The sequence below is a fragment of the Ranitomeya imitator genome, chromosome 2 (genome assembly GCF_032444005.1).
Source record: "Ranitomeya imitator isolate aRanImi1 chromosome 2, aRanImi1.pri, whole genome shotgun sequence".
NCBI classification, from domain to species: Eukaryota; Metazoa; Chordata; class Amphibia; order Anura; family Dendrobatidae; genus Ranitomeya; species Ranitomeya imitator.
In genome coordinates, this window is record NC_091283.1 from 297,361,111 (window position 1) to 297,379,031 (window position 17,921).

General features: G+C 43.5%; 1 protein-coding gene across 1 annotated transcript; it reads right to left on the bottom strand.

The window, feature by feature from the left end:
- Positions 1–336: 336 nt before the first annotated feature.
- On the bottom strand, positions 337–16,807 carry LOC138663316 (zinc finger protein 345-like). The gene is made up of 7 exons (XM_069749490.1): positions 16,754–16,807; positions 6,090–6,237; positions 5,781–5,960; positions 5,574–5,697; positions 5,393–5,490; positions 5,108–5,198; positions 337–2,183 (listed from the first exon to the last, which is right to left on the bottom strand). The coding sequence occupies exons 2-7, from the start codon at positions 6,165–6,167 to the stop codon at positions 826–828; spliced, it is 1,929 nt and encodes a 642-aa protein (XP_069605591.1). The 5' UTR covers positions 6,168–6,237; positions 16,754–16,807; the 3' UTR covers positions 337–825.
- Between the last annotated feature and the right edge of the window lie 1,114 nt (positions 16,808–17,921).

Sequence of the window (17,921 nt, forward strand, 5' to 3'; positions counted from 1 at the left end):
TCTTCATGCTCGCCTGAGCTCTACTCCTCATCCCCTGGCCATGAAGTTTTTATTTATGAAGACTCAATAATGCTGCTATTTTCTGAAGATTGGTGAGTGCATTCCGCTTCTCTCTCCTTTCATTTCATGAGTTTAGTTTAGGACAACCTGTCTGCACTACTGATTGACAGCTGTTACAATACCAAACTAGGGCAGTCCCTATAGGAGAAAAACACAATAATTATACTGTATTTTCACATACTTTCTATTCCTGACTGACCACCACTGGAGTGGCTTATAAACTTATGAAGTATATCATTTGAAGTCTGGGATCTGCCTATATGTGGCTAGATTTCTGACTGTTTCGCATAACATGATACATGATTTTAGGTCAATATTAAATAAAGTCTCCCGATGAGTCGCCTTTGTGAGGACGACAAATCCCATAGAAATGAGAGGCTTGGAGAGCGAATGTGTATACCTCACCCTATATATTGAAACGTGGGGTATATGTTTTTTCTATTAGTCACCTTCTGACTAACCTTCAGAGGGTGAATTATGGGTATAGTTTTACAACTGGAATTAATAAAGTTTAGTTTTTCCTTTTGTCATCAAACATGAGGAATGACAAGAGACAACCCCTTTAAGAAGATCCAATTTGGTTATATCGATTCCAACACTCTGAACATAAAAAGGCTTGTCCCCTATGTGATATCTGTCATGTTTATTAACAGCTGATTTCCAGGTAAAATATTTTCCACATTAAGAAAATGAAAAAGGCTTCTTCTCTGTGTGACTGCTCTGATGTTTATTAACAGCTGATTTCCAAGTAAAACATTTTCCACATTAAGAAAATGAAAATGGCTTCTCCCCTGTGTGTCTGCTCTGATGTCTAACAAGATGCGTTTTCCGATTAAAACATTTCCCACATTCTGAACAGGAAAACTGCTTCTCCCCTGTGTGAATTTTCTGGTGCCTAACCAAACGTGATTTAATATCAAAACATTTCCCACATTCTGAACAGGAAAAAGGCTTCTCCCCTGTGTGAGTCCTCTGGTGGTTAACAAAATTTGATTTATGTGCAAAATATTTCCCACATTCTGAACATGAAAAAGGCTTCTCCCCCGTGTGAATTCTCTGGTGAATAACAAGCTCTGATTTCTGTTTGAAACATTTCTCACATTCTGAACAGGAAAAAGGCTTCTCCCCTGTGTGAGTCCTCTGGTGTTTAACAAGATGTGATTTCTGTACAAAATACTTCCCACATTCTGAACATGAAAAAGGCTTCTCCCCTGTGTGAGTTCTCTGGTGCGTAACCAAGTTTGAATTAAGATTAAAACATTTCCCACATTCTGAACATGAAAAAGGCTTCTCCTCTGTGTGAATTCTCTGGTGACGTACCAAACTTGAGTTAAGATTAAAACATTTCCCACATTCTGAACATGAAAAAGGCTTTTCCCCTGTGTGAATTCTCTGGTGAGTAACAAGCTCTGATTTCTGTTTAAAACATTTCCCACATTTTAAACATGAAAAAGGCTTCTCCCCTGTATGAATTCTCTCGTGCCTAACCAGACGTGATTTAAGACAAAAACATTTCTCACATTCTGAACAGGTAAAAGGCTTCTCCTCTGTGTGAATTCTCTGGTGACATACCAAACTTGAGTTAAGACTAAAACATTTCCCACATTCTGAACATGAAAAAGGCTTCTCCCCTGTGTGAATTCTCTGGTGAGTACCAAGCTCTGATTTCTGTTTAAAACCTTTCCCACATTTTAAACATGAAAAAGGCTTCTCCCCTGTGTGAATTTTCTGGTGCCTAACCAAACGTGATTTAACATTAAAACATTTCTCACATTCTGAACAGGTAAAAGGCTTCTCCCCTGTGTGAGTCCTCTGGTGGTTAACAAAATGTGATTTCTGTGTAAAGTATTTCCCACATTCTGAACATGAAAATGACGTATTTGCTTTTGAAGAAGTTTGTTTTTTAATGCCTCTGTTGTGAATTTGGTTTTCCTTTGTAGTCGGTAATGAATCAGAAGATGGGACCTGTTTCGTAGGATCAAATGACAGATCTTTGCTGTGAATGGAAGATGGTATATCTGGAGTAATAGCATTCACTTCAGTTGTATCTTGTAGGATCTCTAGATCATCCGATTTAAAAATTGAAGATGTCAGCTGCCCCTCTGATCTCCAAGTACAGTCATCTGCTAAGACAAAAAACAATTATTTTTTTAATAAAATATCCTTGAGTTTCATATTTTTGAACATTTCTACTTTCCATAAAAATGGCAAGCTGTGTAATAGAATTTAATTATTTACCAAGACAATGACAGTTCATTCTAAAAGAAAACCTTATTGGGTGAGCCAGTAGTGTGTGGTGGTAAACACTAGTCTCCACTCAGGTCCGTCATCTGTCAATGGAAAAACAGAGGCTCCCACACTATTAGTGGCTCAAAGGCTGTTGAAAACCAATAAGGTTTCTCTAAACCAATCCAGCAAAATCCGCTCTCACTTCTGAGTCTTGCAGTGTGCTCAAACAACATTTAGGATCCCTGTGTTTAGCAATATTATAGTGAGAAGAATCCACTTAATTTATGGTGTGTGTCTCCTGGAGCACAATCTGGGCACTATGTGTTGGGTAATAAAATGGCAAATGTGTAATTTTCACTCTCCAACATCCACTGCTTGTTAATTTCCTGAAAGTGGCTGTGGAGTCAAAATATGCACTCCTCCTATAGATTATAACACTCAATGAATTAATTTATAAAATGGAATAACTTTATGGGGACTTTGACTATTCTGGTTTTCTGTCATTTCTGTGTCCATTCTCATCTGGGATCTGTTCCCGCTGTCCAGCTGGAGTACCACATCCCACTAAAGCTCAAAGCATATTGCCGCAATCTTCCAGATACAGCATTGTTCTCCTCTGGTCCCGTCATCTGTGCTCAGCTTGCGGCTTGTGTTTTTGTTTTCTGATGTGACCATGGACTGTTTACTGACTACTCTTGTGTCTTCTGATTCTGTATTCTGTCCTTCTGGTTCTGACCCAACTACCTGACTATTCTTCTTGACATCTAACACCACAGAACAGCAGGTAATACCATGGTCCAAGTCTTGGGGTCTCTGTGTAAGTCCAGATCCATGTAAGTGTGTTAAAGGGCAATGAGCAAGGCAATACTTGGGATATGGAAAGCAGAGAACATTGTGCCAAGCATGTTCATAGTGGACATCTTTTGAGATGCCAGGTGACCACGAACAGTGCTCTCAATACACTCTGTCTGCAAACTATTCCAGTTAGATCTGCATTCAAATAGCTAAATGGCGCTCCTTCCCTTCTGAACATTGCCATGCTCTCAGACAGTAGTGTACAACCGTATATAGGGTATTGTGCGAATTTGGAATATAATTTGTGAGATCCATTTGTTTTCCATTATCCTTTGTGAACAATTCCAAAGTTATCACCACATAAAGTGACACACGTCAGATTTGAAAAATGGAGCCTTTTTAGGAACACAAAACTGGCTACGGGAAGAGGTTAAATCAGAGTATTTTGGACACTAACTACTGTAGTTGAAAACTGTGACTAAAGACAATAACACATCTACTGAAATGATCAAATTCAACAGTCATCATCAGTAATAAATGAGTAACTAGTGGTGAAACCTCTCTAGGGTAATTCGAGTATGGGGCTCGGTGACTTCACAATTAGTGATGAGCGAGTATGCTCGTTACTTGAGTTCCTCCGAGCATGCTCTGGTGGTCTCAGAGTATTTGGGATTCAAGCTGTCTAGCAGCCGCAAATCATGCAGTTGCGTCGACATAAATTAAATCTCCGAGCACTCCCAAATACTTGGGAGACCACCCGAGCGTGCTCGGAGAAACTTGAGTAACGAGCATACTCGCGCATCACTATTCACAATCTAAACTACTGTAAGGGTCAATATTTTCGGTCAGATGAGTTTCAAGAAGAAATATTACACATTTAAAACAGAACTGTGTATAATAGTGCAGAGCTGAGATGTCTAAAAGGGAACCTGTCAGTAGGATTGTGTACAGTAACCTAGACACTGTCAGGTCAGCGCCATTATACTGATTACAATGATACCTTGGTAGATTAAATTTGTCTTGTGGTTGTTGCTTAATCTGTATTTGTAGTTTTCAGTCAATTAGAATCTCGTGCTTTGCGGTGGGGCTGTGGGCGGCCTGTGGGCGGGGCTTTATATGGTGCCCTGATAACATATTCATCTGTATTGGTTTATGGCAGGTCATTGATCCTTCAATGACCTGCCCCCCATTTTTACATAATGCATATAATAGTGTTGATATTATTGTTGATAATGCCTATAATATTGTGGCTATTCTGAGGCTTAGAAAAAAATTACAGCCAGCAAAATGTCACCGGCGCAGTAGCACCTATAAGTAAGAGATAGATGCAACTGGACAGGCGCCACCGGTGTCATTTTGCTGGATGTTAATTTTTTTTTCTGAGCCTCACAATAGCCAAATATTATAGGCATTATCAACAATGAGTATGCAAAAAATAGTAAGAATGGATAGCACTCACCGATCCTTAAAAATCGTGCTTTATTTCAACGTTTAAAGCATCATGGCCAGAAGAACAGATGAATGAGTGTGTGAGCCAGTACTGACGATGGCCGTTTCGCGCTCAACAGCGCTTCTACGGGTCCCGGCCTCACTGCACATTTAATGTTGTCGATCATAAAAGTGAAATTTGATCAGAAAGATTGGACCTGGTCTTGTAGGGACCATATGAGCATCTTCAGCAGCACAGAAGGGAGAGAAGGTAGATTCATCCAATAAGATCTCAGGGTTCTAGGATGCCAACAGCATCATTACCCTCCGCTTTCTGTTCTTATCAGCACATTCTACGTACGCTGTTGTTTGACTTTGTAATTTACAGATCTTGGCAAGAACCAGTTAGCGTCTTCTAATCCTGGGGGTTGGTGGATCCTCCAGGTTAGGTTGTAAGATACATTGAAAAGGGCTGTGGTCTAAAGGCAAAATCTTGATCATGGTAATACGGACGGACTACACCACCGATAAAGCAGCCACAGCTGAAGTCTCAGAAGAATCTGTGACTTCTCTGTATTTAGTGGTTTCTACTCACCTGGGTAGTCATATGTGGGAATCTCCTCTTTACACGACACATCACCCCTCACATATGTCTCTGTAGTATTAATATGGGTCAGATCTTTGTCCTGAAACAAATATTATAAAAGTCACAGACAGAAGAAGTGACATCTATGATCAGCTCTAATCCTGTCATCTCCACCGTTCTCATTACACAAGTATAAAACATATAATACTGGAGGATAAAACAAGACTGAGCACAAGACCTTCACAGCATCTACACATCATAGGGGAGATCTCATGACACCTTCTCTCCATCTACCTGATGATCCTGAGGAACATTGGGATGTTCTTGTTTACAGTCCTGTGGAAGAAGAGGATGAGGACATCTCTCTGGTGTTGTCATCTTACTGGATAGATCTGGAGGAAACACATACAGGGACTGAATTCATTCTTTACATACAAATAATTATAGGCTGTGTGTATTTAGTCCTGTCTATTACCTGGTGATGTGAAGGGCTGGGGAACCTCCATCATGACGTCCTTGTACAGATCTTTGTGTCCTTCTAAATACTCCCACTCCTCCATGGAGAAATAGACGGCGACATCCTGACACCTTAAAAGAACCTGACACATACAATGATACCATCATCCCGTCAATCCCTTCATAGTGTTACTGTATAATGTCCCAGCATTCCCAGCAGTGTCACCTGTCCAGTCAGCAGCTCAATCATCTTGTAGGTGAGGTCTAGGATCTTCTCATCATTGATGTCCTCATGTATCAGCGGGTGAGGTGGAGGTCCTAGGATTGGGTTCAGGGGTTTTCCGCATCCCTCAAACACAGGATCCTGACAGCGTTCACTAGAGGTCTTCTTCACTACTGTGTAATCCTGGTTATGGAGAGACACATTCATAAATCTCACTACAGACATTTCCAGAGTCCTCACCTCTCCAGTTCTGTCCATCTGTTATTCCCATAGAAACGAATGATGAAATGTGAAGTCATCAGAATCTCTCACCTCTCCAGTAAGCCGGAAGAGGATCTTTAGGGTGAGGTGTAATATCCTCTCCGCCATCTTGTCTCTGTCCATATCCATCCTTGATGGGTAAATCAGGAATTCTCTTTTATAGAAGATCTTCACTGAGAGGATCCGATATTGTAGAGACCTGAATGAGAAGAAGATGAGCCGATGTAACATCATAAAAATCCTGTGCAATAATACAATTACTGGAGATAATAAAGGAAACACATGAGGAGATTTGTTATTTTACAGTATTTAGTTTCCTTCTTTACATCTACTAATAAAACCTATATATTTAGGCCACAGACAACAAGCAGTTTCTCCCTTGGAGTCGGCAGCTGAATACGTTCCTCATAGACTCATCTTCCATAACGCTAATTCTCGTCTCATTTACCGACACTGGAATCGGCATTAGCAATACTGCAGGAGATATTCATTACACGGGACAGGAGAAATAACTACTTCATGATGAGGACGACATCTTCATCTTCTACTACGGCTCTTGAAACATATTTGTCCAGAGTCCATCACTGACTCCATCACCACCGGCCGTCTATATGAAGGTTTCCCCGTCTTCCCCGCACTGTAATCTTCTATCACGTTAGATCTCATGTCTGATTCACACACAGAAGTTTGAGGCTTTTATAAAAGCTTTTTTATAAAAACACCAAGACAGGAGTTATTTGATGCCAACATCTCCATGTAAGCTTCCATATATTACATGAAAAACGCCAAAAAAAAGGTGTGAAAATATTCCAAAAATAACTATAGTGAAGTGTTGAGGCACCAAATAGAAAGTTTTTACCCAGTATGTGGACACATTGAAACAATGTCACAACCTCCAGTATAATAAATCTTCAGGGTGGTGCATATACGTGAGACTATTTATAATCAAGACAACGGAATGATAAAAAACAGCACTCACCCATTTTAGAAGATACTTCAGTCCTTTTTAATTTTCATTTGATTCAGGGCAATGACAAAAAGTGCAACAGTGCTAGCAGCATGGCGGCAGGATCAGTGATTTCCAAAAAAAAGACCTGACGGACAATGAACGTTTCAGACTTAATTTACGCTTCTAGTGGTCCATGTTCCACTGGCCTATGAACATGGACCAGTAGAAGAACTGAAGCATCTTCTAAAAGGTGTGAGTGCTGACTTTCTCAATTCTGTTATCTTGAATACAAAAATAATATTGAGGATGGTGGTACTGTGGGAACATTATACTGTGTGTGGGGGCCAAAAAAGGGGCACCATACAATGAGAGTAATACATGTTTCCTTGGTTCCCGTCTTTCATAGTTGGGTCACTTGTACTGTATCCATCAGTTGAAAAGAAACAAAACCATTGTGATTCTTATAAGGAGACAACAGAAAAAGCCCTACATATAACATTTTTATAACAACCCCACAATCTGTGACTCTTCAGGGTAAATCGCTCGCTCACCATTGGATTAGAGCTGATACTATGAAGCTAAAGTACCAGAAACATATGGGCTACTTGCACATTGAACAAGTCTGTAGAAACCTGTTCACACCACCAAGAAACTTGAAGACACAAAAGAACACAGTGAGGTCAAAAATACTCTGTTGTAAAAAAAATCACAGTAATAAGCAAGTGATAGTCAAAAGATGGAAAAAACAGGGTATTTAGTTAATACGTTTTTTTGCAAAAAAATGTATACTAAGCTGCTCCACCAATCGTCAAGGTATACCCTTATAGAGCAGTCCTATCTAATGTATATAATCCCTATCTGATGTATTTAAAACCTGATCATCTGTATAGTACCTGTATAAGCAGGGTTCAGAGAAGGAATATCCATGTGGACATGCTGGATGGAACAGCTTTAATGCAAACGACCCACAAAGGAGTGATGGACAAGTGATGCTGAGAATAATAGATTGAAGCTCAGCTATCTACATAATTAGTAACCAAAACATTGGAATACTAGAAGGACCCCTGCAATAATATGGGTAAACAGGGGTATGCCCAGAAAAATACCTCAAAACTATTGACAGTACCTTTGATATAGAAGTAATAGTGAAAATATTCTTGGGTGGATATACACACAACCGACGTGCAGAAAAGAGTGACCTAGCCCTAGGTGTAATTACTGTCAAGACACCTACCTAGGTGCGGAGGTTGGCACCCTAAGAAAATACGAATATGGCGCCCCCACTCGTGCGATGGCTGATCCTATCTCCTGTTATAACCCTATGAAGCAGATAGTCAGAAACAGAGGACCAGATGGCCTGTAATTCTGTATAGTATAAAATGCTGTGAATATAGGGTATATACAAGATCAAAAATGGTAAATATATATAAGCAGGAGAGGGTACAATTAATCTAAGTCACTCACACCACATGAGTTTGGGGTTTAGCAGATAGAGTAATCCCCAAATATACAGTAACATAAACCTATTGTAACGGGGTCTACCAAGCTCGAGTACCTTTTTCAGTACCACCCCGCATTACAGGAGGTCCACTCTTCTTTGGCTGGAGTCTGAATTTAGGACGCTGGCTGGAATTCCTTGATTACATGGGCGCATATAAAAGATCACTGCTTCTCCACGTATTTCCAGTCTGACAACACTTTATTCACAGGACACAAAATATATCACACAGTTACAGAGGGGGGGCCAAATGAAAAGCGGCAGGCCAGACATACATTACAATAGCCGCAGGGGGCCGGAGCCTGCCGATATTTACTGTGGGAATTACAAAGGTGGGGGGGAGGACAAAAGGGGAATATCTTGTCCCCTCTGCCCAGGGGCGCAGCCTGTGGGCTGATGCATCTCACATGGAACCTATTATACATGCATATAACTGCACAACATATTATGGGTGCTGAGTGGTTCCGTAACACCTATATCAAACAAAATGTAAATTGGTACTGTCACACAGTGACCCTCATAAATATTCCAATGAATGCACAGTCATAGCCTGCATAATGAGGATACATAGATACTACCACACATGTAAAGGTATATGTATACGATGGTTTACCCCATTAAACATCAAAGTACTAGTAAATAAAGTTCCAAGATAAATCATACTCATCTGCTATTGTGTGCAACAAACATGCAGACAACTGGGCATCACGGTGACAGCAATCCTTAGATGAGGAAGGAAAGCTCTAAACAGGCTCTCGACGCGTTTCACCTCAGAAGGTTCATCAGGAGAGATTGGTACTGGCTTTATGATCAGAAGTCATGGCAAAAAAAACTGTGATTTTTTTTTACAACAGAGTATTTTTTACCTCACTCTGCTCTTTTGTGTCTTTAAGTTTCTTGATGGTGTGAACAGGTTTCTACAGACTTGTTCAATGTGCAAGTAGCCCATGTGTTTCTGGTTCTATAATTGTTCTCTTGTTTCTACAAGACTGGGGAGTCCATCACTCCTTTGTGGGTCATTTGCATTAAAGCTGCTCCATCCAGCATGTCCACATGGATATTACCTCTCTGAACCCTGCTTATACATGTACTATACAGATGATCAGGTTTTAAATACATCAGATAGGGATTATATACATTAGATAGGACTGCTCTATAAGGGTATACCTTGACGATTGGTGGAGCAGCTTAGTATACATTTTTTTGCAAAAAAACGTATCAACTAAATACCCTGTTTTTTCCATCTTTTGACTAGCACTTGCTTATTACTGTGATTTTTTTTTTTACAAGAGTATTTTTGACCTCACTGTGCTCTTTTGTGTCTCTATGAAGCTAAAGTGACTAAACAGACTTTCTGTCACCTCCATTAAGCGGCACTTTTCCGTGTTTGTCAGAGCTGTCCGAGGATTATTAGAGGTGATAGTTTCCCCCAATTAGAAGGGACACCTGTGGATATTGGGGTCTTAACCTGCTGTTTTTTAATAAATAGTATCCTATACACAAGCTCCACACATTACACGTGTAAAGCAGCACTTGCACAGACATCCCCAGGGCTTTGAAAGGTAAAATAAAAATGACCCATTCGTCAAGATGGCATTCACCAGAGGAGGCATATCTTTTCCTTGCCTCCAAGACGGATTTAGCCAGTGAGGAAGATCCCACATTCCTTTAGTCCTCCTCATCTAGTTAGGAAAGAACCCCAACAAGGCACACTATGACCCAGGCAACCCCTCCAACAATCGATCCTATAAAGATTGCATCTCCCGAAAATTATCAGCCCGTCATCACGATTTGATCAGCAGTTAAGGAATCCAGTTTGACACCACTGTCCTCACTGAAATTGAATTATTTAAATTCTTTTTCAGTGAGGAAATAATAAATCTTATGTTGGCCCAGACAAACTTGTATGCCAATCTATTTTTCACCCAAAATCCCACGTCATCATATGCCAGATGGACCCAAGTAAATGCAGCAGAGATGATGACATTTTGAGGAATTGTGCTGCAAATGGGAATAATCCAAAAACCAGAGCTTCGGCGATACTGGATTACTGATATACTCTACAGTACCAATATTCTGTATGGCCATAACAAGTACACGAGATGATCCAAACTTTAATCGTCTATATAAAATTTGGCCAGTGGTTGAACACTTCAGCAGAAAATTTGCTGAGGCGTACAACCTCCAAAGGGACATCTCTATAGATGAATCTCTGGTTCATTTCAAAGGGAGGCTAAAATTTCAACAATACCTGCCCAGTAAGAGGGCCAGGTATGGAATTAAACTGTATGAGCGTACCATATGATAAACACAGATTTAGGGTCTACAAGGGAAAAGACACCCAGATTACCCCCCTGAATGCCACCCTGTCCTGGGGGTGAGTAGGAAAATTGATGCACCCACTGCTGGATAAGTGTTATCAGCTCTACATTGATAACTTTCACACCAGCATCCCCCTCTTCAAGACCCTCTCTGCGAGAGGTAAAGTTGCCTGCAGCGCCATGCGAAAAAATCAGAGAGGCCTGCCTAAGCCGCTAATTGGGAAAGCGCAGAGAGAATGCAAAAGCCGAGCCCAGTGCATCGACAACATGCTGGTGGTCAATTATAAGGACAAAAGGGATGTCCTTATCTTCACCACCATACACCGTGACAACAGGTCCCTTGTCACTGTTCGTGGTACCACAATCCAAGTCCCAAAGCCAGACTGTAACTTGGATTACAATCGGTACATGGGTGGTTCAAAACTCTCAGATCAGGTCCCCAAACCCTACAGTGCCATGAGAACAGCCAAAGTATGGTACAAAAAATTGGCTGTGCACATTGCATAGATGTCGTGATGCAGCCGGACAGTCACAGTAACGCCAGTAGCCAACATGGCTACGGCATTACCGTGTATGGCAGGCAATCCCAGTGCATTTATTGGCTGGGAACTCGAGTATGGCGCTCCATCACCTGCGATACTCCAGTAACAAGCTTGTCCGAGCTCCCCAATGCCTGATTGAGCCGCTCTCCACTACTCTCTCATCACTAGTATCTACATTTTTGTGCTGGAATTAGGAGAGAAATAATCACATTTTGTGAGAACTTCTTTGGGCTTCTGTCCTCTCATCCTGCAGTTGCCTGAATGGATCTAATGTGGGCTTGGGAACCAGCTAAGCCGCATCCTGTCCACAGCTGTTATGCAGTAGTGTAGCTACCGGGGGGCAGAGGGGGTGGTCGCCCCGGGCCCCGTGCTCTGAGGGGACCCACCCAAAGCTACGCTATTGTAACTGTATTGGCATGCACAGCATGCCCATACAGTTACATTCTGTGGCAGTGCAGGGACAATCGATCTCCCAGGCCGCCCGGCCGCTATGGGGCCCTTAAGAAGGCGAAGGGCCTAGTGCCAGCAGTGTGCACCCCCCCCCCCCCCCCGCACGTCATCGCAAGTTCAACTGTATCGGCTAGATTCCGATAGAGCTAACCACATTGATGAGAGAAGGAGCGTTATGCTCCCTCTCCCATTATCACCTTCTCAGCGTCTGATATCACTAACGCCAACACTGACAGGGGGTCACGATGACATCATTACCTAGAGCAGCTGCTCAGAGCAGCGGATGAACCAGGAAGAAAGGGGAGTATTGGTTTAATTTTTTTAATGGGGCTGAATTATGCTATAAAGGCTGCCTATGGGGGTGCATTATATTAAGGGCTGCATTATACTATAGAGGCTGCCTATGAGGTTGCATTATATTTAGGGCTGCATTAAACTATAGAGGCTGCCTGTGGGGGTTGTGGTGTTGGGCCTACTGTTTGTGTTGGGGAACACTCACTTGGCAGCGGATTAACGTAGTCAGGCACAGTTCTTTCACACAAAACAGTCCATACAGTTTATTGAAACGTGATAAACCGCTCCGTAAGCCAGGTTGCATATCACCGGCTTACACATAGTCCATTACTTCATCACGTATGGCTTTACAAAGCATTCACTAGTCAAGCCTGTCTCTCTCCAGTCACTGGGTGACCGCGCAGTTCAGTAACTGTCCTTTGTCAGTGCACATAGTTCTTTCCCCATACCTGGGGTTACCTCTCAGGAGCTCCGCTCCACAAGCTGACTCCTTGTCAGTCCTGGCTTCGCAAACATAGAAGCCATCCCAGGCTCTGCATGTACATGGTCTCACCAGGTGCTTCCAGGAAGTCTCCACTCACAGGAGCTTCCAACACCGACCATCCAGGTCCACAGTCTCTCCACGTCCTCTTCAGGAAGTCTCCACTCGCCGATGCTTCCAACACAGACCTGACCTCTTTCAGGACCTACAACACCTTCAACAATAATGCCAGTCCCTAATTCACCATCATAATTGTGCCTCCAAACGCATCCTGAAGCGGACACACGGCGCCCATTAGCTGTAACAGGGGTCACTGTGTCACAGGGTGCATTATTTTAAAGGTTGCATTATACTATACAGGCTGCCTATGGGGGTGTATTATATTAAGGGCTGCATTATACTATAGAGGCTGCCTATGGGGTGCATTATATTAGAGGCTGAATTATGCTATAAAGGCTGCGTATGGGGGTGCATTATATAAGGGGCTGAATTATGCTATAGAGTCTACCTATGGGGGCGCATTATATTAGGGTCTGAATTATGCTAGAGGCTGCCTATGGGGGAGTATTATATTAGGGGTTGCATTGTGCTATAAAGTCTACCTATGGGGGTGCATTATATTAGGGGCTGAATTATGCTAGAGGCTGCCTATGGGGGTGCATTATATTAGGGGCTCAATTATACTATAGAGGCTGCCTATGGGGGTGCATTATATTAGGGGCTGCTTTATGCTATAGAGGCTGCCTATGGGGGTGCATTATATTAATGGCTGCATTATGCTAGAGGATGACTATAGGGGTGCATTATATTAAAGGTTGCATTATGTTATAGAGGCTGCCTATGGGAGTGCATTATATTAAGGGCTGCATTATACTATAGAGGCTGCCTATGGGGGTGCATTATATTGGGGGCTGAATTATGCTATAGAGGCTGCCTATGGGGGTGCATTATATTAGGGGCTGAATTATGCTATAGAGGCTGCCTATGGGGGTGCATTATATTAGGGGCTGAATTATACTATAGAGGCTGCCTATGGGGGCTGCATTATACTACAGAGGCTGCCTATGGGGGTGCTTTATATTAAAAGCTGCATTATGCTATAGAGGCTGCCTATGGGGTGAATTATATTAGGGGCTGAATTATGCTATAGAGGCTGCCTACGGGGGTGCTGCATATTAGGGGCTTAATTATGCTATAGAGGCTGCCTATGGGGGTGCATTAGGGGCTGCATTATGCTATAGAGGCTGCCTATGGGGGTGCATTATATTAGGGAGTGCATTATGCTATAAAGGCTGCCTATTGGGGTGCATTATAATAGGGGCTGCAATATGCTATAGAGGCTGCCTATGGGGGTGCATTATATTTGGGGCTGCAATATACTATAGAGGCGGCCTATGGGGTGCATTATATTAAAGGGAATCTGTTACCAGGTTTGGCCAATGAGATACGGCCTTCACCTTTCTGGGCTTATCTACAGCATTCTATAATGCTGTATATCTGCCCCAACCCGTCCGGTAAGAGAAGAAAAATAACTTTTATTATACTCACCTGCGGGGCGGTCTGGTCCGAGGTTTGTCACTCTTCTTGGTCCAGCGCTTCCCATCTTCTTATGATCCTCCTGCTTGTTCATGTAGATGATGCGTCATTGCATCATCCACACAGGCTCCTCGGCATCACGCTCCTGCGCAGGTGTACTTATCTGCCCTGTGGAGGGCAGAGGAAAGTACTGCAGTGCGCAGGTGCCGGGGCTCTTTGACCTGCGACATCCCTCGGACTGGACTGTCATACAGGTGATTATAATAAAAGGTTTTTTTCTACTCTTACAGGTCGGCTTGGGGGGAGATATACAGCATTATAGATTGCTGTATATCAGCCCTGAAAGGTGATGGCCATAACTTATATAGGCCAAAGCTGGTGACAGGTTCCCTTTAAGGGCTGCATTATACTATAGAGTCTGCCTATGGGGAGTATATTATACTATATATAATCTGCCTATGGAAAGTGTGTTATACTGTATAGAGTCTTCCTAATGGGGAGCTGCATTATACAATAGAGTCTGCCTATGGGGAGTGCATTATAGTATATGGAGGCCTATGGGGAGTACATTATACTATATTGAGGATTGTCTGGTGCATTATACTATATGGAGGCTATCTAGATTGCCATCATACAGTGTGGAGATTACACTGTTGGAGCTATCAAACCATTTGGGGGCTTCTAAGGAGTCAGTATATATACAGTGAGGTGGCATTATACTGTGTATAAGAGCATCATACTGTGTATAAAGGAGCTGTACAAGGGGAAGACTAGGAACATTATAAAATGTAAAGTGGACACTTATTGTTATAGGGGAACTCAGGTTACTGTGACTGTCAAAGGGGCACACAGGGGGACTTATTACATTCTAGGGGGCAAAATATGGGCACTGTTTTCTAGGGCACTTGCGCCTGGCATTACTATATTCTAGAGGGGTGCTTTAGAATTTAGAGGGCACAGAGAACCACACAGCAGGTGCAGTAATAGGGTCACATACGGCAGCAGCTCAGTATTGGGGTATCAGGGGGAGTAATATAGACACATACGGCAGCAGCGGCTCAGTATTGGGATATAAGGTGTAGTAATAGGGACACATACGGCAGCAGAGGCTCAGTATTGGGGTATCAGGTGCAGTAATAGGGACACATACGGCAGCAGTGGCTCCATATTAGGGTATCAGGGGCAGTAATAGGGACACATACGACAGCAGCAGCTCAGTATTGGGATATAAGGTGTAGTAATAGGGACACATACGGCAGCAGCGGCTCAGTATTGGGATATAAGGTGTAGTAATAGGGACACATACGGCAGCAGAGGCTCAGTATTGGGGTATCAGGTGCAGTAATAGGGACACATACGGCAGCAGTGGCTCAGTATTAGGGTATCAGGGGCAGTAATAGGGACACATACGACAGCAGCAGCTCAGTATTGGGATATCAGGTGCACTAATAGGGACACATACAGCAGCAGCGGCTCAGTATTGGGATATAAGGTGTAGTAATAGGGACACATACGGCAGCAGAGGCTCAGTATTGGGGTATCAGGTGCAGTAATAGGGACACATACGGCAGCAGTGGCTCCATATTAGGGTATCAGGGGCAGTAATAGGGACACATACGACAGCAGCAGCTCAGTATTGGGATATCAGGTGCACTAATAGGGACACATACAGCAGCAGCGGCTCAGTATTGGGGTATCAGGTGCAGTAATAGGGTCACATACGGCAGCAGTGGCTCAGTATTGGAGTATCAGGTGCAGTAATAGGGACACATACGGCAGCAGAGGCTCAGTATTGAGGTATCAGGTGCAGTAATAGGGTCACATACGGCAGCAGCGGCTCAGTATTGGGGTATCAGGTGCAGTAATAGGGTCACATACGGCAGCAGCGGCTCAGTATTGGGGTATCAGGTGCAGTAATAGGGACACATACGGCAGCAGCGGCTCAGTATTGGGGTATCAGGTGCAGTAATAGGGACACATACGGCAGCAGCGGCTCAGTATTGGGGTATCAGGTGCAGTAATAGGGACACATACGGCAGCAGCGGCTCAGTATTGGGGTATCAGGTGCAGTAATAGGGACACATATGGCAGCAGCGGCTCAGCATTGGGGTATCAGCAGGATGAGGAGTTTGTGCAGGTTAGGAATAGATGGTGATGGGGCTGGAATGTGAGAAGTGAAATGTGTCTTTGTTGTATTCTCTGCAGACGAGTCCTGGCTGGAAGAAGTTGTCATGTCGGTCTGGGCCAGATGGAAAAGACAAGAAATGTGAACGATTCCATCAGAAAGAACGTCAGTGGTAAGTCATTATCTGTAACTGTGCAGTGATCTCTTATATGTTCTGTAGGGCTGGTATCTACCACTGACCATATGGCGGTAATATCCATGTTGGTCGTTATATAGAGATTATCTTCAGTAACAGCGCGGTCATCTGCTGAGGTTCTCCTCCACTATTAGGCCGCGTCACCGAGTTGTAATGAAAGTAACCTAGTTAGGAGCCACTCAGAAGTTTCGCCCCCCTGAGCCAAAACCCTAGCTACGCCCCTGCGTTACATCACTGTTCACACCACACAGAGATCCCAAAAGAGTCTCAGTGCTGAAGGGGTTAATGTCCCACCTCAGTAATGGGGAATCTCCAGCACCTACCTCCACCCGCAGGGCCGCACTCCACCTATATGGCTGCTTTGTGCACACAGGACCTGTGATGAGGTCACAGGAGGGGAGGAGTCAGGGGTCACATGATCAGGGCCCTCAGTGTATGCAGCACTCTGCTGTGCTGACAAGTATTCAGCTCGTCTGCTGGTGCTACTCCTTTAAGAACAGGTAACGTTGCTAGAAGTAGAACAATTCCCCCCTTTAAGTGATTGGATCCCCCCAGATCTTTCATAGACCTTAGTGATATTACAGACGGGAGATTCCAAGAGCGATAGATTCAGGGGTAATCCTAGTGCTGACTGAGCCGTGCGCCTCCATCTAAGAGAGCGGCCACAACCCCAGACGATGCAGCGGCCGGAGCAATGTTATTGATTGGGGGAATTTCTGAGCGCAGCAAATTAATAAGAATGTTTTACCGGAACCTCCTGGGGCAACAAGGAAAACCGTCTCCTATTCCCACCTGGAATCTGAGCCATAATTGCCAAATCCCCCGATCTGTGGTCATCAACCAGAAGAGGCTTATTTACTGGGACAATTCCTCTCATCTTTCCCAAATCCTGGCTTTTCTCTCCCAGAATATCTCCCCCCATAACACAGAGGCTGGTGGAGCTGGTGGCGGTGACCTGATGCTATTAGAGGGTCACTACTGATACATCGGCTCCTTTCTTCTAGAGTCAGGAGGACTGTGGTGAATCTGTCGGCAGTGACATTGATGTCTAAGTCCGGATTACCTCTCCTGTGCTCTCTATGAAGATCTTCTCTAGGATATTCTGTGTATTTGTCCCACAGAGCCGGGGATTGGAAGGTGCACAGGTTGTAGTTATTATAGGGAGCAGGTTAGAAAGCGAGTGAGGGACGCCTCCTGCAATGTCAGGTCCCAGTGTGGACCATCCTCCATCAGACCACGCTTTTGGCATGGCCTCCCTGTAAGTGTTTGTTGGTTCAGTCGTATGTACAGAAGACGCTCGCTTTCCCCCTTGGCATACAGATCTACTATACATTGATGAAGAAGTTGCCTCCATTGTTGTCTGATCATTATTTGGTGTGCATAGTTGATATGTTTTATTGGTTGGTTTATTGGTCGGCCTCGCAGTGTCGGGATCAGTCTGTTAGATTATAGTGATCGCCATCTTGGCCATTCCACAATATTATAGGATAT